This window comes from Halichoerus grypus, chromosome 7 (assembly GCF_964656455.1).
Source record: "Halichoerus grypus chromosome 7, mHalGry1.hap1.1, whole genome shotgun sequence".
Taxonomy (NCBI): Eukaryota; Metazoa; Chordata; class Mammalia; order Carnivora; family Phocidae; genus Halichoerus; species Halichoerus grypus.
Genome location: NC_135718.1, coordinates 140,462,909 through 140,481,950, shown reverse-complemented (window position 1 = coordinate 140,481,950; position 19,042 = coordinate 140,462,909). Strand labels below are relative to the sequence as shown.

The window sequence follows — 19,042 nt, the reverse complement described above, 5'->3', positions numbered from 1 at the left end:
CGAAACTGCTTTGTAATAGAATACTGAGTTTCCATGTCAGAGTAGGACTTCAGCAGAACGAATGACTACCCCTATTTGTCATAGAAGATGGGATCTGGAAACTTTGCAAAGAGGGAAATATAGCACAGAAATCCATTGTGAAAGAGCTGTACTAAAGAATATTTTCTAGGAAGATTTCCATGTGACATAATGAATTTTTGAAAGGTGTAACGTAGAAAAAAACACATCTCAACGATTTGGGGAGCATTTTTGCTCTACCCTTTCTTTGTCAGTTTTGTGGTGGTAGCCATGACGCCATCTACTGGTGGAGACAAGCATGCGTTTCTTTTCTTTCATATTCTGCCACCAATTTTATGTTTGTCCTAAGAATGACTAATCACAAAACTTTTTTTCAGTCTTATAGGCCTAAAATATAGTCCCTTGGCTTAAAATGTGGTCCCCATGATCAGTCCCAGAGTTGCACATTAATTTGTCATGTTCTAGACTTTGTTCTTTACTACCTTACTGTATTTATCTCAAAAGCATGATTCAGCAGTCTTGGTCTTTTTTTTCTAGAAAAATGGAGCCCCTGTTTTACAGAATTAACAATTTAGAAATTCATCAGAACTATATGTTTATAAATGCTTTCCTTGTCAGCCCTGGCCATTAAATGAGTGTTAGTAACATATTAAAACTATTCATAGCATTGTGAGTAAAAGATTCTTGCCTTCACTGTTTTCTCAATTGTATCCAATGAAATGGAAGCTATCTGTTGGATATATATATGCTGTTTGGAAAGATAAAATATATTGCAGTTTGATATCAGAAATAAATATCTAATAGCTCTATGTGTACTGTACTACTTTAGTAACATCTGTCCAAGGAGAATCTTCACCTTTGTACAGATTTAAGGAACAGCCTCTGGAAGAATGTATCGAGCCATCAACAATACACAACCTGTTTTGTTTTTCTTTTGGCATATTTAAAATTGTGCATTCTACACGTCAAAGTTCAAAAGTCAAGTGCCAAATGTGATAAATTAGGCAGGGGTCAAAAGTTATTGCAATGCAGTTTCAGAAGATTGTCTGTCTCTGAATTTGCAGCTCATTCATGCTGAAGTGATGCACTATGGGAATTACTACCAAACTCTGCTCTGCAACATCTGCTCTCCCTAAGTGAGTTAGTGCATGTCAGACATCTTTATGTCAGAATATTGCAGTGATGGATGCAGTCTTCAGAAAATGCTGCATAAAAATCTGGTGTGCCGTTCTGGCCATTAAGTGAAATTACTATTTAAATTAATGGCACTGTCACAGTTTATCTGTGCAAAGAATGAACGCTGATTAGGGTATTAAGTAATTAGCAATTTATCACACTGGAACAAGGTTGATAATAATTAAAGAAGTAATGGTTTACCAAAGAAACTAGAAAGGGAGTCACTTCTTGTTATGAGAGTGGAATCTTGGCTGAAAATTTTAATTCAGTGAAACAAAGATGAAGCTCTTTGTGAAAGAAAGCAGCCTTTTTTTTTTTCCTAGTGTAAAAACAGTTCATTATCAAAATTTTAGTTGACCTGTCAAAAGTCCCTCAGAGCGATCAGATGACTGATTAGGAGTTTTGAATTAGGTCAATGTCTGCATTTTGATTTTATACTTAAAACATGGTGAAACCATCAAGTAACTTGGGAGTAGAGGGGGAGAATATATTCTGCTCCCTAAAGGGCCAGTTTTCAGTTTTCAGATTGCTCTTTAAAATGGAAATATGAATTATTTTAAGAAAACTGCTAGAGAAAAAAAATGACAGTAAAAAACCCAAGGTTGTATTTAAATGTCTGATCAGAAAGCAGCGGAAAAAAAAAATGTCCAAACAATGCAAAACTTGAAGATTTTTCTTTTTATTGTATGTGTGCATGTGTGTGTACAATACATCATTTTTACCATTTTATCATAATCAAAACTCAGATTACAATGATAGCTCTGCTGTGTGTATTTATGTGAAAAAATTTTTTTCCTGAAAATGTTAAAACAACAAAAATTATTAATAAAGCACCAAAGAAAACAGTTCACTTTTAAACCAATTACTTTGGACAGTTACTACATTTAGACGGCATGCAAAAAGTCCATTATGATCAATGTACATCATCTTAAAATATTGGGAGATATTTTTTATTTTTTTTTATTTTTTTTTTTAAAGATTTTATTTATTTATTTGAGAGAGAGAATGAGATAGAGCATGAGAGGGTCAGAGGGAGAAGCAGACTCCCCGCCGAGCAGGGAGCCCGATGCGGGACTCGATCCCGGGACTCCAGGATCATGACCTGAGCCGAAGGCAGTCACTTAACCAACTGAGCCACCCAGGCGCCCTGGGAGATATTTTTTAAATTGGAAAGATCAGTGAAAGAGTTTTTGAAGTCTTGTGTGACTAAACATCTTTCTTAAGGTATGTACCAAGCCAGTGTCTACTTTCAATAATTTTTTTTAATAAAAAGCACTTAAAGCTCGCTGGTCTATTATTAGGAGTGTCTTTCATAATGTGGGTGTTTGTACAGGACCAGAACAAACAATTCAGGACCCCAGGGCACTTTGAAGTTGAGGTTCTTTATGTTATCACTCAGGACTAATAATAAATAAACAAAATTCTAATTAAAATAAATCATTCATCACACTGTGCTGCTTTATCACTGGATATAAATTCTGATATAATAGCATTGTGACATGGGGTGTAGGTACCTTAATTTCTGGCTTAATCTGACTCTAGAGTATTGTTTATTTATTCAGGCTTTTATGTCTAAATTTCTGCTGTATCTCTTCTATGGCAAGATCTAAATGATGTGAACACAGGCAGTTAAACTGAATTTGGTGCAAGAAAGGAGGTTCTTTGGTGTGAAAGGCATACATGTCTTTCCTCAACAAGTGGTGATCAATGCTCCCCCTAACAGGGTCTTTCTGCCTCCAACCTCTTATCCATGTCCAGGGATGGGTCTAGAACACAGTGCTGCTCAAAATATAGTGGCCAAATTGTCCACCTGATCGGTGAGCAAGCTCAGCTGGTTTGAACAAATCTATCTCCTGAGGAAAGAATGGTTACCATTGCTGCTGGATTCACAAGAAGCAAAACGTGCACCCTAAAGCCGGGCAAAAGCTTACAAGACCCCTACCACAGCATCTCCAGTGCCAGGATGGTCCTACCTCTCCACTCTGTCTAGGCTTTCATCCCAGAGTGCCTCGGTGACCTTTTGTCTCTTGCGAATTTCTAGAGCTTTCCTCTCATCCCCTGTACTTCATCCCTTTTTCTGCAACACGATGTTATCATCACAAAATGGGCAGGTAATTCTCGTGACGGAAATCAGGGCTTCTTTTCAGTGGAGCTTGGGAGAAGTCTGGCCCCGCTGAATGATTTTGAAACACTTCCTCTTGTGTGTTCTTTACCTAATTAGTGTCTAGTGCTCTTGGTAAGAAGGACCCCTCACTGCACATTTAAATCACCTTGGTAGGGAAACACTACCTTAGGTATTGTACCATTTCAGCAACTGCCTGAGTCTGACATTTTTATACCAAACTTTATAGCAGTCTCCGTTTTCTTCCCTTTTTTTTTTTATTTCATATTCATATATAACATTTTATTGTTGCAGGGATGTTCTGTTGTGGGCAGGATTATGTGAATATGTCAGATACCATATGCTGTTCAGCTTCCAGTGGAGAGTCTAAAGCACATGTTAAAAAGAATGACCCAGTGCCAATAAAATGCTGCGAGACTGAACTTATTCCAAAGAGCCAGAAATGCTGTAATGGAGTTGGATATAATCCTTTGAAATATGTTTGCTCTGACAAGATTTCAACTGGAATGATGATGAAGGTAATTGATAGAAAACCTCTCAGAGGTGCTGATTTGACAATGGAAAGAGAAATACATTGTTCATAACTATTTTTCTAAAATAGGAATATAAAAACTCCTGTGTGCATTATTCATTTTCACATTACATCCATATTAATACCAAATGAGTTCGCTGTGATTGATGTTATTGCAATGAATTCTAAAGGAATTAATAATGATTAGCTGTTCTCAGGAAGCTTTACCCAGCACTTCAGATCAGTGCAGGACTGAACGTCTCTGTGCTGAAAGAGCCAGCACTTGTCAGCTGGGACCTCTGTGTCATGCCATTTTATGTCCATGGGTGCTGGGGATGGAAAAGGAGATCAATCCTGCCTTCTTCCCTCTGGGCCCCTAACCATAATCCAACACTTTCCTTTGATAGCGACTTTAGGTCCAGCAAATTCACTCGTGCTTATATCCTATTCCTTGAGACAGCAGAAGATCAGCAAATGCCTGCCAGCCATGAAAGTGAACAGGCCTCTGAGTGTACCATTTGTTTGGATGTTGAGATGCTTCACGGACAGACATGTCATGTTTTGTTAGCGTTAAACTTGACCCAGGACTCCAGAAACCTACCATTTTAAGGAACGGATTGTGGACATTGAAAAACCAGACACCCTACTCTGTTCTGTAGCAATCTGCCATTAGGAGATGGCTGCAATTGGACGTTTGGGTCATAGACAATGGAAGGGCTCCTGCCGACTGACGCAACTATACAGTCATTGCGTGGACACCATATACTTTGGGATGTAAAGTAACTTTTGAGATTGTTAGGGTCCCAGCAAGCACTTTGCAACAATTAATATTAAGACAATTCATAAAGTTATTAAAGAGAATAAGTACTAATGAAGTGAGTAAACATGCAAAATACCCATCAAAAATAATCTTCATCTACAAAATTTTTTAGAAATTGGTCTGACCTGTACACTACTTTAAAATAGCCAATTCTATGAAAGAAATCTCTCCAACACTATGCTCCCAAAGTTTACATTTATTCCAGGCCAATTTTTTCAGAAGTTTGGACTGAGAAATTTTTCTGAAATTCACAGTCTTGAAAAGCTGGTGATGTTGCAAGGACATGTTTCTTTTTTTTTTTTTTTTTAAGATTTTATTTATTTATTTGAGAGAGAACAGAGAGTGCAAGCAGTGGGGTAGGGAGAGAACGAGGGGGGGAAGCAGACTCCCGCTAAATGTGGAGCCTGATGTGGGGCTCAATCCCAGGACCCCGAGATCATGACCTGAGTCAAAGGCAGATGTTTAACCGACTGAGCCTCCCAGGCGCCTCATGAGGACATGTCTTTAAAATGACAAGTTAAGAAGCATCTATGTAGAAAACTCTAAAAGGGGCACTCATATTTGAAAAATGAAGATAGAAAACCTGTTAGTTTCAAAAATGACACTGCTGCTCACAACTATTTGTTTCATTACTGATCACTCACATTTGTTTCCCAGGCATCCCATTTTGGTTCCAGGAAGATAGAGCTTCCATTATTCGACAACAATATTCAGGATATATACATGATCTTTTAAATTGATTTAACTTGGTTTTATGAAGGCCAATTAACAGTCATATTGAATATTCATATTTAAATTATTATGATTAGGACAATATTTCTGAATGCCAAATCAAGCAGTGTGTTACAGGTAAAGTTCAATCTGTAGATTGCATTGGGTTTCCTGAAGGCTTCTTTCCTGGAGACTTCTATCCAATCAGGACTGAACCACTGTGCGATTTCTCCCCTGCAAGTCTTCTCTAACTGTGGGTTTGGGAATTCCTTTTACTTCTCTCCTGTGTTGGTGTCCCTGTGTTCTCAATCCAAGGGTCCCCTTTTCTTGCCTAAATGCCTTCTTTTGGAGAAATATCATTTTGGGTATAGGTGCATAAAAGGTAAATTTTTTGAGAGCTTGACATTAGAAATGATTGTTTTTCGAGCCTCCCACTGGATTGATAGCTTGGCGAGGTATACAGTGCAAGGTTAAAAATTATTTCCACTGAGGATTTTGACATCATGTCTGCATTTTTAAACTTTCTTTGCTATTTTGATTCCTGTTTCTTCCTAGGTACCCATGTTATTTTTCCTATGAAAGTTTTTAAGACATTCTCTTTATTGTTTTTCTAAAATTTCATTTAAAACTTTTTAAAAATAAAATTTCATGACAATGTGCCTCTTTGTGGATGTTATTATTATTATTATTCATGATGATGTACTTTTTTGTGGACTTTTTCAGTGTGAAGTCTCATAACTTTCAGTTCTGGGGAATGTTATTTTATTATTTCTTTGATAATTTGCTCTCTTTTTAATCTCTGTTTTTACTGATTAGTTTGGTGTTGGACTTCCTAAACCAATCTTTCAATCTTAGAATTCTTTTTATTTCTTGACTATTGATTAGTTAACTCTTTATCTTTTTCAACATGATCAGATTTTGCCTTAGCTTCATCTTCCAACCTTTCTATTGATTGATTGATTTTTTAGCTATCATATTTTTTATTTTCTATTTTTGGGGTTTTTTTTTTTTTTTAGTTTTTCATGGTTCTTTCTTTTTTGCAGGCTGTTATTTATTCATGGCATCCCACTCTTGTTCCATTCATGGGATATCTTTTTTATCATTCTGGAAATACTAATTCCATTGTTGTTGTTGTTTATTGTTTGTTTGCTTTATTCTTTGAATTGTCTCAATTGTTTGGTATTATTTTAGTTTTCTTCTTTGCCTTGCTTTGTTTCTGCTCCCTCTCAGTTCTTTTTTCTATGTTTTTAAATCTATTCTTTCCATTGGAGGCTGAATGAAAGCTCACTGTGCATAGGCATCCATTAGTGGGGAGCTCACAGTAACCTAATCATGTGGCAGGATGGTTTTTGGTCAGGGAGTCACATTACCAAGAATCCTTAGCAGATATGCTTAATTAACTATCCTTAATAATCCATCCTAGATCAGGATAAGATATATGCCTGGCTGAGAGCATACAGGGAATTGGTAGAAAAGGGGACTGGGTTTCTCACTGTGCAATATGCAGACTTGTATTTGGTTTTCCCACTCTGGCTCCTGGCCTGTATCTTCCAGTGGACTCTCTCTGTTCCTTTTAATTTCACCCAATCTTTTCTAAGCTTATCTCATTTTGTAACACTTTATCAAAATGCAGCTAGGAACAACACAAACCTACTGCTAATGTTCTAGATTATAACCTCCTCCCCTAGGCTGTGAGCTCAGTAGCACTGGCTTACTTTGACAGTTATCCCAGGTCATGATTTTATCAACTATTTAGCCACAGCATAACAGAGTTCCCCAACTTTCCAAACCCCAGTATGTATTTCTTTGCCACTGTCCACCTAACAATTAAGCCAATGCCATGGGATTTAGGGCTTTATTGTTGTTGTTAAGACAGTATCTAACTTCAAGGTTCTAATTATGTTTTAGCTAGGACATGCTAGACTATGCCGAAATAAAAACAAGTGCACTCACATATGGAATGGGTCAACAGAATAAAAGTTAAAAAAATTTTTCACATTGCAGTCCAGTGTGAGTTAGGCACCTCTCCTCCAAGAAATGTCTCGGAAGCCCCATCCCCTTCCATCTTGTGGGGCTTCACACACGACCCTCAGATTGCAATGGAAAAGAGGAGAGAGTGGATGAGTATACACGTATGGGTCTCACCTGGATGCAGAATACATCCTTTCTGTAGAGTGAGCACATGGACATTTCTAGTCATGTGGCTTTTCCTACTGAGCCGAACTTGCAAATTTAGTATTTCTAGGGAGAAAAAACGAAATGGACATTACTGGGCTTTTGGTATTGTCTCTGCCACATTCATCTACTTCCCAGCTTCCAAAAATGTTTGAGCTGTCCTGTGGGTATTAGCTCTCTTCCTGTTTCCTTGGACTTTCTATATTCTTTTACTGTCATTTGGTTGGGCTTTAAGAGGAAACGGAGCTAAATGCAAGTGTTTAATTCACTATAATCAAATGGAAATCCTACCACAGTTTTCTGAAGCAGCTTTATTTTGACAACCTTTAGGAGAATAATTTAACATATATGAGGTAAGAGAGACTGAATTTAGATCAATTTTAAATAGCAAAAAATTATTTTAAATACATTATGCCATCTAGGGCACCTGGGTGGCTCAGTTGGTTGAATGTCCAACTCTTGATTTTGGTTCAGGTCATGATTTCAGGGTCGTGAGATTGAGCCCCGGGCCCAGCTCCCCGCTCAGCACAGAGTCTGCCTGAGATTCTTTCCCCTTCCCTCTTCTCCTCCCCCTCCTGCTCTTTCCCTCACTCATGCTCTCTCTCTAAAATAAATAAATATATAAATGAATAAATAAAGCCACCTATGTGAAGGAAAGATGAAGGAAAGTTTTGCATTACAAAAATGTTGCCTTATTTATATCTCCTGTAATCTGGGATGATGAAGTATTTCATTTTCTGAGATTAGAACACACTAGTACTTACCACGAACAATAAGAAGTCCAGAGATTCATCAGAGGACAGGTTTACAAATGTAAATAATAATAACTATAATGAGAGTTCATGAAATATTTAGATTTTCTAAAACTTGGACAAAGTTTTAGCAGTCCAACTTGTCCCACAGCACAAAAGTGCAGATTCTCAAATATCACATTATTCTCTAACGCTCCATTAGGAAAGTGTCAAAGTAACAATAATATAATAATGACTCCTGCTCTTATTTATAACGTATCTAAGTGTAAGGCATTTACAGGTGTTATCTCATTTGATTCACACAACAAACCTGTGTGGTAGATGTGATTTCTGTTTTCTAATGGAAGAAGCTGAGACTTTGAGAGTGTAAGTGACTTGCTCAAGATCACAGAAGTAGGAAGTGGCAACACTGGACTCCGAATCCAAATCTGTGTCATCCACACCAAAACTGTTCTTTCTAGTATACACACCACCTTCATTTCTTTTCATAAATCTTGAGACATTTATTCATGATCTAAGTGGAAGAAAATTTCATTTGCATCTTGTAAAAACCTGCCCTACATACATCTAAATGTAATGTTTAAAAAGATTTATTTATTTATTTTAGAGAGAGAAAGAGAGCACGCATGCATTGGGGGAAAGGGCAGAGGGAGAGAATCTCAAGCAGACTCCCTGCTGAGCATAGAGCCCCACACAGGGCTGGATCCCACAACCCATGAGATCAGGACCCATGAGATCATGATCTAAGCTGAAACCAAGAGTCTGATGCTCAACCAAGTGAGGCACCCAGGTGCCCCTGTCCAAATGAATTTTTAAATCTCCTTCTTCCCACCTCTACCACTCAGGAAACCAGAGAGTGTGGGACGCTCTGCCCAGCATCTCTGGAAGCCACAGCATACTGCGGCAGGTGTGACTTCAACTTTACCAGCCACATTTGTACTGTGATCAGAGGACCTCACAATTCCACAGGCAAGGAATCAATAGAAGAAATATGCTCATCTGCTGAAGAGACTGTTCACACGGGAAGTGTAAACACTTTCTCCTTCACAGGTAACAGAAACTAAGCCACCTGTCCATAGCTTAGTAGGGATAGTGAAAAGCTGCAGAAAATGCAGATTTGTTTCATTCTGATGTTGTCCCCCTCCTTAACCTAATATCAATTAATTTCATCATACTATGGGCTAGTTAGTTACAAGGTAATTAAAGGCACACTTTGGATCTGTTCAAAGTTAGTAGCTTAAAAAAATGTAAAGTCTAAATTTAGACAAAGATATATACTATTTTAAAGTAAACATGTAGAAAATCCAGAACAGGGAAATAATTTATGTGTTCTTTTATGGCATATCCAGTTAATCATCAGTGAGCCCCATTTTCTTTCTTAAAAGTGTGAATGCAGGCTTTTAATAAATGCAAAGAATGAACGTTGCTGTACTTGTAGACAGAAAAGAGGAAGAAACCTGTCTGATCACCAGCAGCATTATTCTGAGGAGGAGCTTAAAGTATCCCTTTCCTGATCTTGGGTCTGTATCTAGAGACTGCACTCTCCCACAGCCTGGTGTTGCCACTAAATGGCCATCGTCTTGGGAACAATAACCTTCACAGTTATTGAAAATATTAATTTTCAGGCCCCATCTTGGCCCTACTGAATTCCTCCAAAATAGTGGTTCTTAGGCTTGGCTAAGCTGAGTGAAAAACACTGTAAAGTTTAAGATCATCTCCAAAATAGTTCTGCCCTCTATTAAATTTTTATTATTTGTCCATTTACTTACGTCCCTACAGAGTTTGTTTCTGCCTTTTGAAAACTTAAGTGTGTGTGTGTGTGTGTGTGTGTGTACATATATATCATTCACCATCTAGAGTCAAATAGAATACATTTAAGTGACATAACTCAAGCAAGCTAAGGTTAAATAAACAAAAAACTGCTCTGTTCCATCATGACTCATCATTCTACCTTACTTAACCGATGGTGGGTGATAATGGCAAACCTTAAGATTGCAAAAAAATAAGGCAAGATGCTGGAATGAGGGGGGTAGATTAAGGAGGGAAAGCAGGAATAAAGATAAGGTTCCAGCGATGTGCTAGGGGCTTCAAAACCTTACCTTAATTTACTCACAAAGCAATCATGAAAGTATGATAGTTTAATAGATGAAGAAACTGAGGGTCAGATCTATAAAAGTAACTTGCTAAGGGAAGATGTCCGATTTAAATCATGTTGCCTCCAAACCAGCTGATTTAGGATACCCTGCATGGTGTAGGAGCTCCTTTCAGAGTGCTCCAGACTTCCCTCAAGCTATTTCTCCCACCTGAAATGTCCTTCTTCATCATTCCCAGGGTGCAGATGACCATTCTTGTCCTCAGTGCAGCCTTCTCAAGCCCAGTCCCTCTCTCCTCTCCCACATCAGCATGACGTTCATTTCTACCGTGTGTCATGTGCATCTGGACCCTTGTTCCATCTCTCCTTCGAGATTGAAATAGCTGTATGAACAAGATGCCCTTGCTTCACTTTACCCCATTTTTGGATTAACACTGTAAGCAAACAAAATAAAACAAACAAACAAACAAAAAAACTTTTATTGGAATGAAAGTCCTCAGGATAGAGGACAATTCGTCAAGCCCTCCAATTTCCTTCCACTCCCAGTTATAGATTTAAGGACCCTCATTTCCAAATTAGTGAGTTTGGTCCAGATGCACATGATCCAAGAGAATTCCCTACTTTTATCTGCCTTTTGAAATCAAGGTCAAGATTTTGAAGGTCCTTTAAGACATATTTACAATAGCCCTCTCCAGAAGAGAATAGATGTTTATTTAACTTATTTAACCACCCATATTTCAGATTGCTTTGCCTACCAAAGAACACTAAATTGAATATGAAAAATGACAAAAGTTTCTCTTCCAAGAAGAAAACGAAGCACCTAAGTCATGCTAAAACAAGTTCCATTGAGACCAATTTGAACTAAGAAGTCCACCTTTCTTAGAAATGTACAATTAAAAGCTAAACAACACCAGGTTCACCCAAATTCATTCATGCATACAATCATTTCATTTATCCAAAAAAATTTCTTAAATTTTTACTAATAACCAGTCACTACACTGGGCCTACCAGCTATGAAAACAAATAAATAAGAATTCCCATCAGGGATTTGAAGCCCATACAAACAGACATGGAACAAATATAAGTACACTGTAATGTGAGAAATATGTCCATGTAAGAATTGTGATAGAAGTAAGCATAGGGGGGCACCTGGGTGGCTCAGTCGGTTGAGCGCCTTCGGCTCAGGTCATGGTCCCGGGGTCCTGGGATCAAGCCCCGCATCGGGCTCCCTGTTCGGCGGGAAGCCTGCTTCTCCCTCTCCTGCTCCCCCTGCTTGTGTTCCCTCTCTCGCTGTCTCTCTCTCTGTCAAATAAATAAATAAAATCTTAAAAAAAAAAAAAAGTAAGCATAGGATGCTTTTCAAGGGCATTGCAAGGACATCTAACCCAGACTGAAGAGGTTAGGAAAGACTTTATGAAGGATATCATGCCTGAGCTGGGAAGTGAAGAACAAGTAGAAACATATCAAGTTAATGGAAGGGAAGCCAGGCAGAGAGGTCAACATGTACAAAGCATAGGAAGTGAGAGAAAGCCTAGTAAGATGTGAAAAACAAGCCCCTTGATATGAATGTAGCACCGTGTAGGAGAGGAGAAATCATGGAGATGAGGCCAAAGAGCAGGGGTCAGCTGATGAAGGCCTTTTATGCCACACTAAGCAGGTTGTCTTTATGCAGCAATGAGTGGATATTAAAGCTTTTTAGGCAATAGGATGACACAATCCTGTACATGCATTTTTTAAGAATTACTCTATCAGCTGAAGAAATGATTGTAGACAAGTATTCATGGAACTTTTAAGCCATTAAAAAGTAAAAATTGAATAAGCATACCTCCCAAAAAGCAAAACCCTCTGTTATTTGAAGACTAGCCCCATATAACATACAGAATGATTTTGAGATAAAAAAGGGTGTTTTTTTTTCTTTTTTTTTTAAAGAGTTGGAGATTCTGGCAAAGAAAAAAAGAACTCAGAAATGAGAGAGATTGTTGAGGGAAGGCAAAATTTCAACAATGTTTCCTTATGTGTAAAGCAAAAAGAATTCTTTCATGGGCTAGGAGCATCTTTGAAAGACTGGGCCTCACAGGAAAACAAACAAAGGAGGATAAGAGATGAGAGAGTAAAAAGAACGAAATGCCACAGAGGAAAGAACAAGGAACACAGCATGGCAAGCTACTGCAACTGAAATTAGAATTGGTGCTGTAGGTCTGAAGAGTAGGAAATAACAGTTATTAGCAATGAGCAGTTCAATCTGTTACAGCCAACTGATTGAAAAATATAGGGACCGTCTGTGGGTAGGTGGATGGTCTGGGCAGCTCAGCCCTTACACAGTCATTCAGGGATCCAGATTCCTTCCAGTTGATGGATCATCATGTTTCCGGTGCTGCCCTCCTTCCCATGGTGCAGCCTGGGTCACCAAAACATCCTGCTTCCAGCCCACCAAAAGGGGATGAGAAGGTCAATGGAAGGCAAGTGATTTCCTCTTAGGAAGTGAGGCACAGGTTGCCCATATCACTGCCATGCTTCTTCCATTATTCAGATCTGAGTCACATGACAACCCCAAGCTGCTGAGAAAACTGGGAAAATTAGACCCTAGCCAGGAGGCCTCTGACCAGGACAGAAGGGAGATCCGGGCACCCACCAGTGGTCATCACAGGTAACAAGTGGCAGATGCCCCCTTACCAGAGAAAAATGAAGACAGAAGATAAGCCCTTCTATTTTATAGCAGTTTACATTTTATGATGTTCTGCCACATAACTTCGTGCATTTTATTTTCATACTAATTCTATAAAGTAAGCAGGTCATGGTTTATGGTAAGGAGATATATGTAAGGAAAATATGGTCAAAAAACCCACATGGATGGACAGAGACTCAACCCCACATGAAGATAGAGCAGGTGGCCAGGAAACCAAGGAGGAGGACCTCTTCTTCTGATCTCCCCTCTGAGAAGAGTCATCCAGAAACCACCACACAAAAATGCACACATACAAACATAGTCAAAATTCACAAAATTAAACAGATTTAGCCAATTAAATTTTCCAGTTTTTTTTTTTTTTTTTTTTTTTGTAAATTTGTAGCATTTGTGCTTCTGAAGTTACCAAAGCTTAAAACTGGACAAAGACTTTTGGGATGCCATTGAATCACATGGATGATTATCTAACAAAATCATTGCCAGTACAAAACACTCAACAGTTTGGTTTTATTCTTTTATTTAGATTGGTTGTTTTGGATTTGGGTTTCAGTTCTGGTTTGGTGAAAGAGGGAAGGATGTATGTAGTGGATTGTGCAGTCAATTATATTCACTAATCATGATAAGCCAAGTTTCCAGTCTTGTATCTCATAATAACTACATTATAATTTTTATAATTAATTTAATGTAATATGAATAATGTAATAATTGGTAAAATTTATAATATAAAACTATAAAAGCAGGTTGGTGAACCTGCCCTATACGGGAGTATAGGATACACATACTTGGGAAGCATTAACATCCAATGTACATTAGTCTAGTACTTTAGGTTTTCAGTCATTCCTTTCATGTTACCCATATTTGTTCAGAAAAGGTGAATTCTATTCTGTGGAATTCCATATCTCTGCATCCAATAAGCATGTAAAATGTTATTTTTTTATGATTTAGAATGTTAAGAGATGGGAGTTCTATTCACACACAACAGGATTAGAGCACTAAGCATTTATTTTTAAGTGTTTAAAAGTTTTGATATTCATTTTCAATATGATGGTAAAAGAAAATAAAAATGTTTTAAAAATCTCGCTGTTCAATTTCTCCCTTTCCAGATGTGAACCTGGAGCCTTATATGATGTATGAGTATAGGATTTCTGCATGGAATAGCTATGGACGAGGATTCAGCAAAGCTATCAGAGCCAAGACAAAAGAAGATGTGCCTGAAGGAGTGAGTGCCCCTAGGTGGGCCAAAATGGATAATCGTGAAGATGTGATAGTCTTAAATTGGAAGAAACCTATACAATCAAATGGTATTAAGCTACTTTCCCAAAATTGAAATAACAAAATCCTGTAAATCCATAAGGAAATTTAAATGAGTGCAATCTACATGTAATTGGCATGCTTCTAACCATTAAAAATTATTTGCTGGTAAAAGGAACCTTAGGTGTGTACCTACTAATCATTCATTTTTTAAAATAGGCCTAACAAATTTTTAGCCCCAGAATTTTTTTCTGGAATCCTAGCATATATCTGAGCTGCTTTCAAACAAGCAAAGACTGCTAACGAAAGGCAAAATAGTTTTAATATTGGAAGTAATTTTGTTTGCTAGCGAGGGGAAATAAACATAAATGACTCCTTAATTATCTATGTCCAGAATCCCTCTCTTCGATAAGAGTGCATATCATTCAGAACTGCTCGAACATAAGCAATCCAATAGCAAATTAAAAGTAGGTAATGCTATATTATCCCATCTCCTCAGAACTCTAAGACATGTAAGTTGTTTGCAAATAGTTAAAAGGACCTGACACTCAAATCTGGGTATTTCTCTGTCTCTTTTAGGTCCAATTATTTACTACATTCTTCTCCGAAATGGGGTTGAATGCTTTCGGGGGACATCACTGAGCTTCTCTGATACAGAGGGCATTTGGCCATTTCAGGAATACTCATACCAGCTGAAAGCCTGCACGGTCGCTGGCTGTGCTATCAGCCCCAAGGTGAGGGGAGGAACCTACACTCTGGACAGAAGTAGCCAGTGGGAAGACTATGGGGACGCCCAGGTTGTGAATAATTTTTCCAATGACAGAAGACAATATCCGCCTCAATGGTAGCGCGTTCATGTGGCATCTCTACTGACTACTAATATGTATGCCTGAAAGGAGAGATCACTGCAAAGGAAATTTATGCATATATCAATGTTTCATTAATGTAAAAAAAAAAAAGAAAACTTGAACCAATATTATCCTCTTTACCATATTTTTCCTCTGCCAACTATTTTTTTATTATGTTATGTTAGTCACCATACAGTACATCTTTAGTGTTTGAGGTAGTGCTCCATAATTTGTTATTTGCATATAACACCCAGTGCTCATTACAACTTGTGCCCTCCTAAATACCCATCACTGGGCGAACCCATCCCCCTCCCCCTCTCCCCTCTGAGACCCTCAGATTGTTTCCCAGAGTCCATAGTCTCTCATGGTTTGTCTCCCCCTCTGATTTACTCCCCCCTTCAGTTTTCCTTCCCCTAATGTCCTCCATGCTATTCCTTATGTTCCACATATAAGTGAAACCATATAATTGTCTTCCTCTGCTTGACTTATTTCACTTAGCATAATCCCCTCCAGTTCCATCCATGTTGATGCAAATAGCGGGTATTCATCCTTTCTGATGGCTGAGTAATATCCCATTGTATATATGAACCACATCTTCTTTATCCATTCGTCTGTTGAAGGGCATCTGGCTCCTTCCACAATTTGGCTATTGTGGAAATTGCTGCTATGAACATTGGGGTGCATATGGCCCTTCTTTTCATTTCATCTGTTTTTTTGGGGGAAATACCCAGTAGTGCAATTGTTAGGTCATCGGATAGCTCTATTTTTAACTTTTTGAGGAAACTCCATACTGTTTTCCAAAGTTCTGCCAACTATTTTTAGATGATCTTCTGTAAATCCATAATAATTCCCAAACCATCCCTCAGTTTAAAAGAGTTTTTATTTAAATATCACTTCAACAAAAATTGCCTGCTCTTGAAAAACAGAGAAAGGGGCAAAAGAGCCTGGCATAGAAAATAAAATGATACCAAGATTTCTGCTACAGCCTTGGAAAGAAATGAGCTCATGCAACAGGGGTCAGAATGGAGAATATCAGGAAGATACAACAGATATTGGGGGATGAAATCTACAGGAATTGCTGTGAACTCTATGCAGGGGAATAAGAGGAAAGTATCAAAGATATATTCAAGCTCTCTGGCTCTCTGGCTTGAGCAAATTATAGATCACGTGCCATTCTGCAAGCAAATAAAAAAATAAAAGGAAAATTTGAGCGTAGAGAATATGATTAAAATTTTAAATGTTTTTAAAAAATATATTTAAGAGAAGGAGCAGATAGCAGGGTAGCAGAAGAAAATATTATTTGGCACTTCAAGTGAAAATGTCTTGTCAGAAGCTGGATTATGAAGTGACTGAATTCGCTAGAAAGATCCATGTGGGAAGTTGAAGCAAGGAGTTTTTTTTTGTTTTTTTAAGATTTTATTTATTTGCGAGAGAGACAATGAGAGACAGAGAGCATGAGAGGGAGGAGGGTCAGAGGGAGAAGCAGACTCCCCGCCGAGCAGGGAGTCCGATGCGGGACTCGATCCTGGGACTCCAGGATCATGACCTGAGCCGAAGGCAGTTGCTTAACCAACTGAGCCACCCAGGCGCCCAGAAGCAAGGAGTTTGAATAGGGTCATTTTAGGAGAAGAGAGAGAGAGAGATAAAAGCAAGACCATAGATGATGAACACTGGGAATACGAAGAGCCCACAAAGGAGACTGGAAAGAAACAATCAGACAATTTAGGAGGAAAATAAAGAGAGCCATCTCACAGAAGCCAACCTAGTTAGTGGAAACCCAGGAGAAACAAACACACAGCAGCTCTGATTCTCTTCATGTGGTTACAACTTTAGAAGAGCAGCATCTTCACACACTGTGCAAGAACCATCCAAGGAAAACACTCAGATGGATCAGCCGCAGTGCATACGTGCAGCTTTTTATTCAACAGACCTCCAGAAACATCTCTGAGCGTGCCACCATTTAAACAGATGGCAGCTGATTGGCCCAATCAAAAGTTATGGTCCGAATGGTCCTAGAACAATTCCGTGGTTTTTTACGCAGGCACAGCTTCTGCCTACCAGATGCCAGAACAATTGATTAGAAAAGTGAAACCACAGTTAATTCTGTGAAAAAACAAATGCAGCTAATTTGTGTCCAAAATTGTATTTTGATAACGCTGAATAAATAACTGGTTGATTTATCCTTTTTTCCTTCTCATTCAGTTCTTTTCCCAGAACATTGGTACAGACGCTATCAAGTCATCCTGGGTATCACAGGAAGAATACAAAAAAAAAAAAAACAAAAAAAAACCACCCTGCCATTTATACTGTTCAAAGCATATTATACGCAAGCAAGTTCAGATGTGGGTTTTGCTTCATATTTACTGGTGCTTAAAATGTACAAAATCAGGCTGTTAAAATGCAAAGACACTGATGGGCCATATGGAAGAGAGTTATCAAGAGTTCTCTAGTAAGACAGGCTGCCAGCCAGATTTTACTTGTTTAAACTGAGGGCTGCACTCTGCCGTCAAAATTGTTGTTGAACCTGTTGTGATAAATGGTAGTCTGAGACTTATGTAATGTATTCAAGGTCAGATTTCATTGTTTAAATAGGATGGGAGGAAAAGAATAAAAAATAAAGGGGGGGGGCGGACTGTTTCTCCAAGCCCCTGCTAATGATATGTCAGGCCAGACAACAACATTTTAAAACAAAAGTGACATTCTCGTTGATCAGAATACCTAGTGTCCTATTACCATAAATTGCTGTTTAATTCCTGTGTTTGCAGGTAGTTGCATCTACAACCCAAGGAGTTCCGGAGAGCATCCTGCCGCCCAGAGTCACGGCGCCCAGCGCAGAAGCTCTGCGTTTGAGCTGGAGCGTCCCTGAGAAACCAAACGGCGTCATTAAAGAGTACCAGCTCCGGCAGGTTGGGAAAGGTCTCATCTACACTGGCACCACTGACAGGAGGCAGCATACGGTCACAGGTGAAAAAAAAGAGGAAAACCTACCAGAAGAGTCTGTCATTGTGGTTAGGGGGGCAAAGCATCCCAGGGGTGTGCATTTGATATATGAGGTCACTTTGAAAGGACGTGTTCTCTTGACATATGGTCAGGTCCCACTTATCCATGCTAATAGAAGAGCCCACACTGGCAGCAATAAGCCACAACAGCAGATAACTTCAGAAATAATTTATATTTGGCTTTGATATGCATTATGTGTAGGGTTTTTGCATCAGTATTAACTTTTTTTTTTCCTCAGACAAACGGTAAGATGCATTTTCATTCCCCAAGGATATACTCGTAGATAATGGGATGAGGATAGCCCAGAATGTACTGGAAGTCAGGGAGAGATCAGCCAGAGGCTAACATTTATCTACTGAGTGGGTAACTAATACACAGAATAGTTGACAGGTGACTGTTTGTGACAGTTTGTTATTATTAACGTTAATTAATAGTGACTATTATTTTTATGGCTTGTTATAACATTTATTATAATTAACTTTAAGAAAATAATAATAGTACAGTATAATAGTATAAAGTCAGATGATTACTAGAAGTGATTATAATAATAATTAACATGTTTTGGTTTGAATGTCACTTCTGAAGAGAAGCATTTTCTGACTTCCCCACTCTAAGGAAGCTTCTTTGATACACCACGGTATCACCTTGTCTTATTTTCATCATGGACCTCTCACTGCCTGATAGTGTTTGTTTTTTATGTCTCCCCCCCCACTGGGATGTAAGCTCTAGCATTGCAGAGACCTTCAGTACCTAGTTCAATACAATACTTCCAGCGCCTAGAACAATCCTTGACACATCCACAGATGCTACACGAATGTTTGCGGAATAAGTGGATTTCACTGTTGCCACCTGACATGTACTATCTCATTTGATTCTCTTCACA

General features: G+C 38.5%; 1 protein-coding gene across 1 annotated transcript in view; it reads left to right on the top strand.

Annotated features, from left to right (window-relative positions):
* Positions 1-19,042, top strand: part of USH2A (usherin) — a 687,474-nt gene that overhangs the window by 528,279 nt on the left and 140,153 nt on the right. The window contains exons 50-54 of the mRNA XM_078078672.1: positions 3,611-3,834; positions 9,131-9,335; positions 14,164-14,361; positions 14,891-15,045; positions 17,925-18,123. Coding sequence (XP_077934798.1) covers positions 3,611-3,834; positions 9,131-9,335; positions 14,164-14,361; positions 14,891-15,045; positions 17,925-18,123 — 981 coding nt within the window. The remainder of the gene's footprint in view (positions 1-3,610; positions 3,835-9,130; positions 9,336-14,163; positions 14,362-14,890; positions 15,046-17,924; positions 18,124-19,042) is intronic.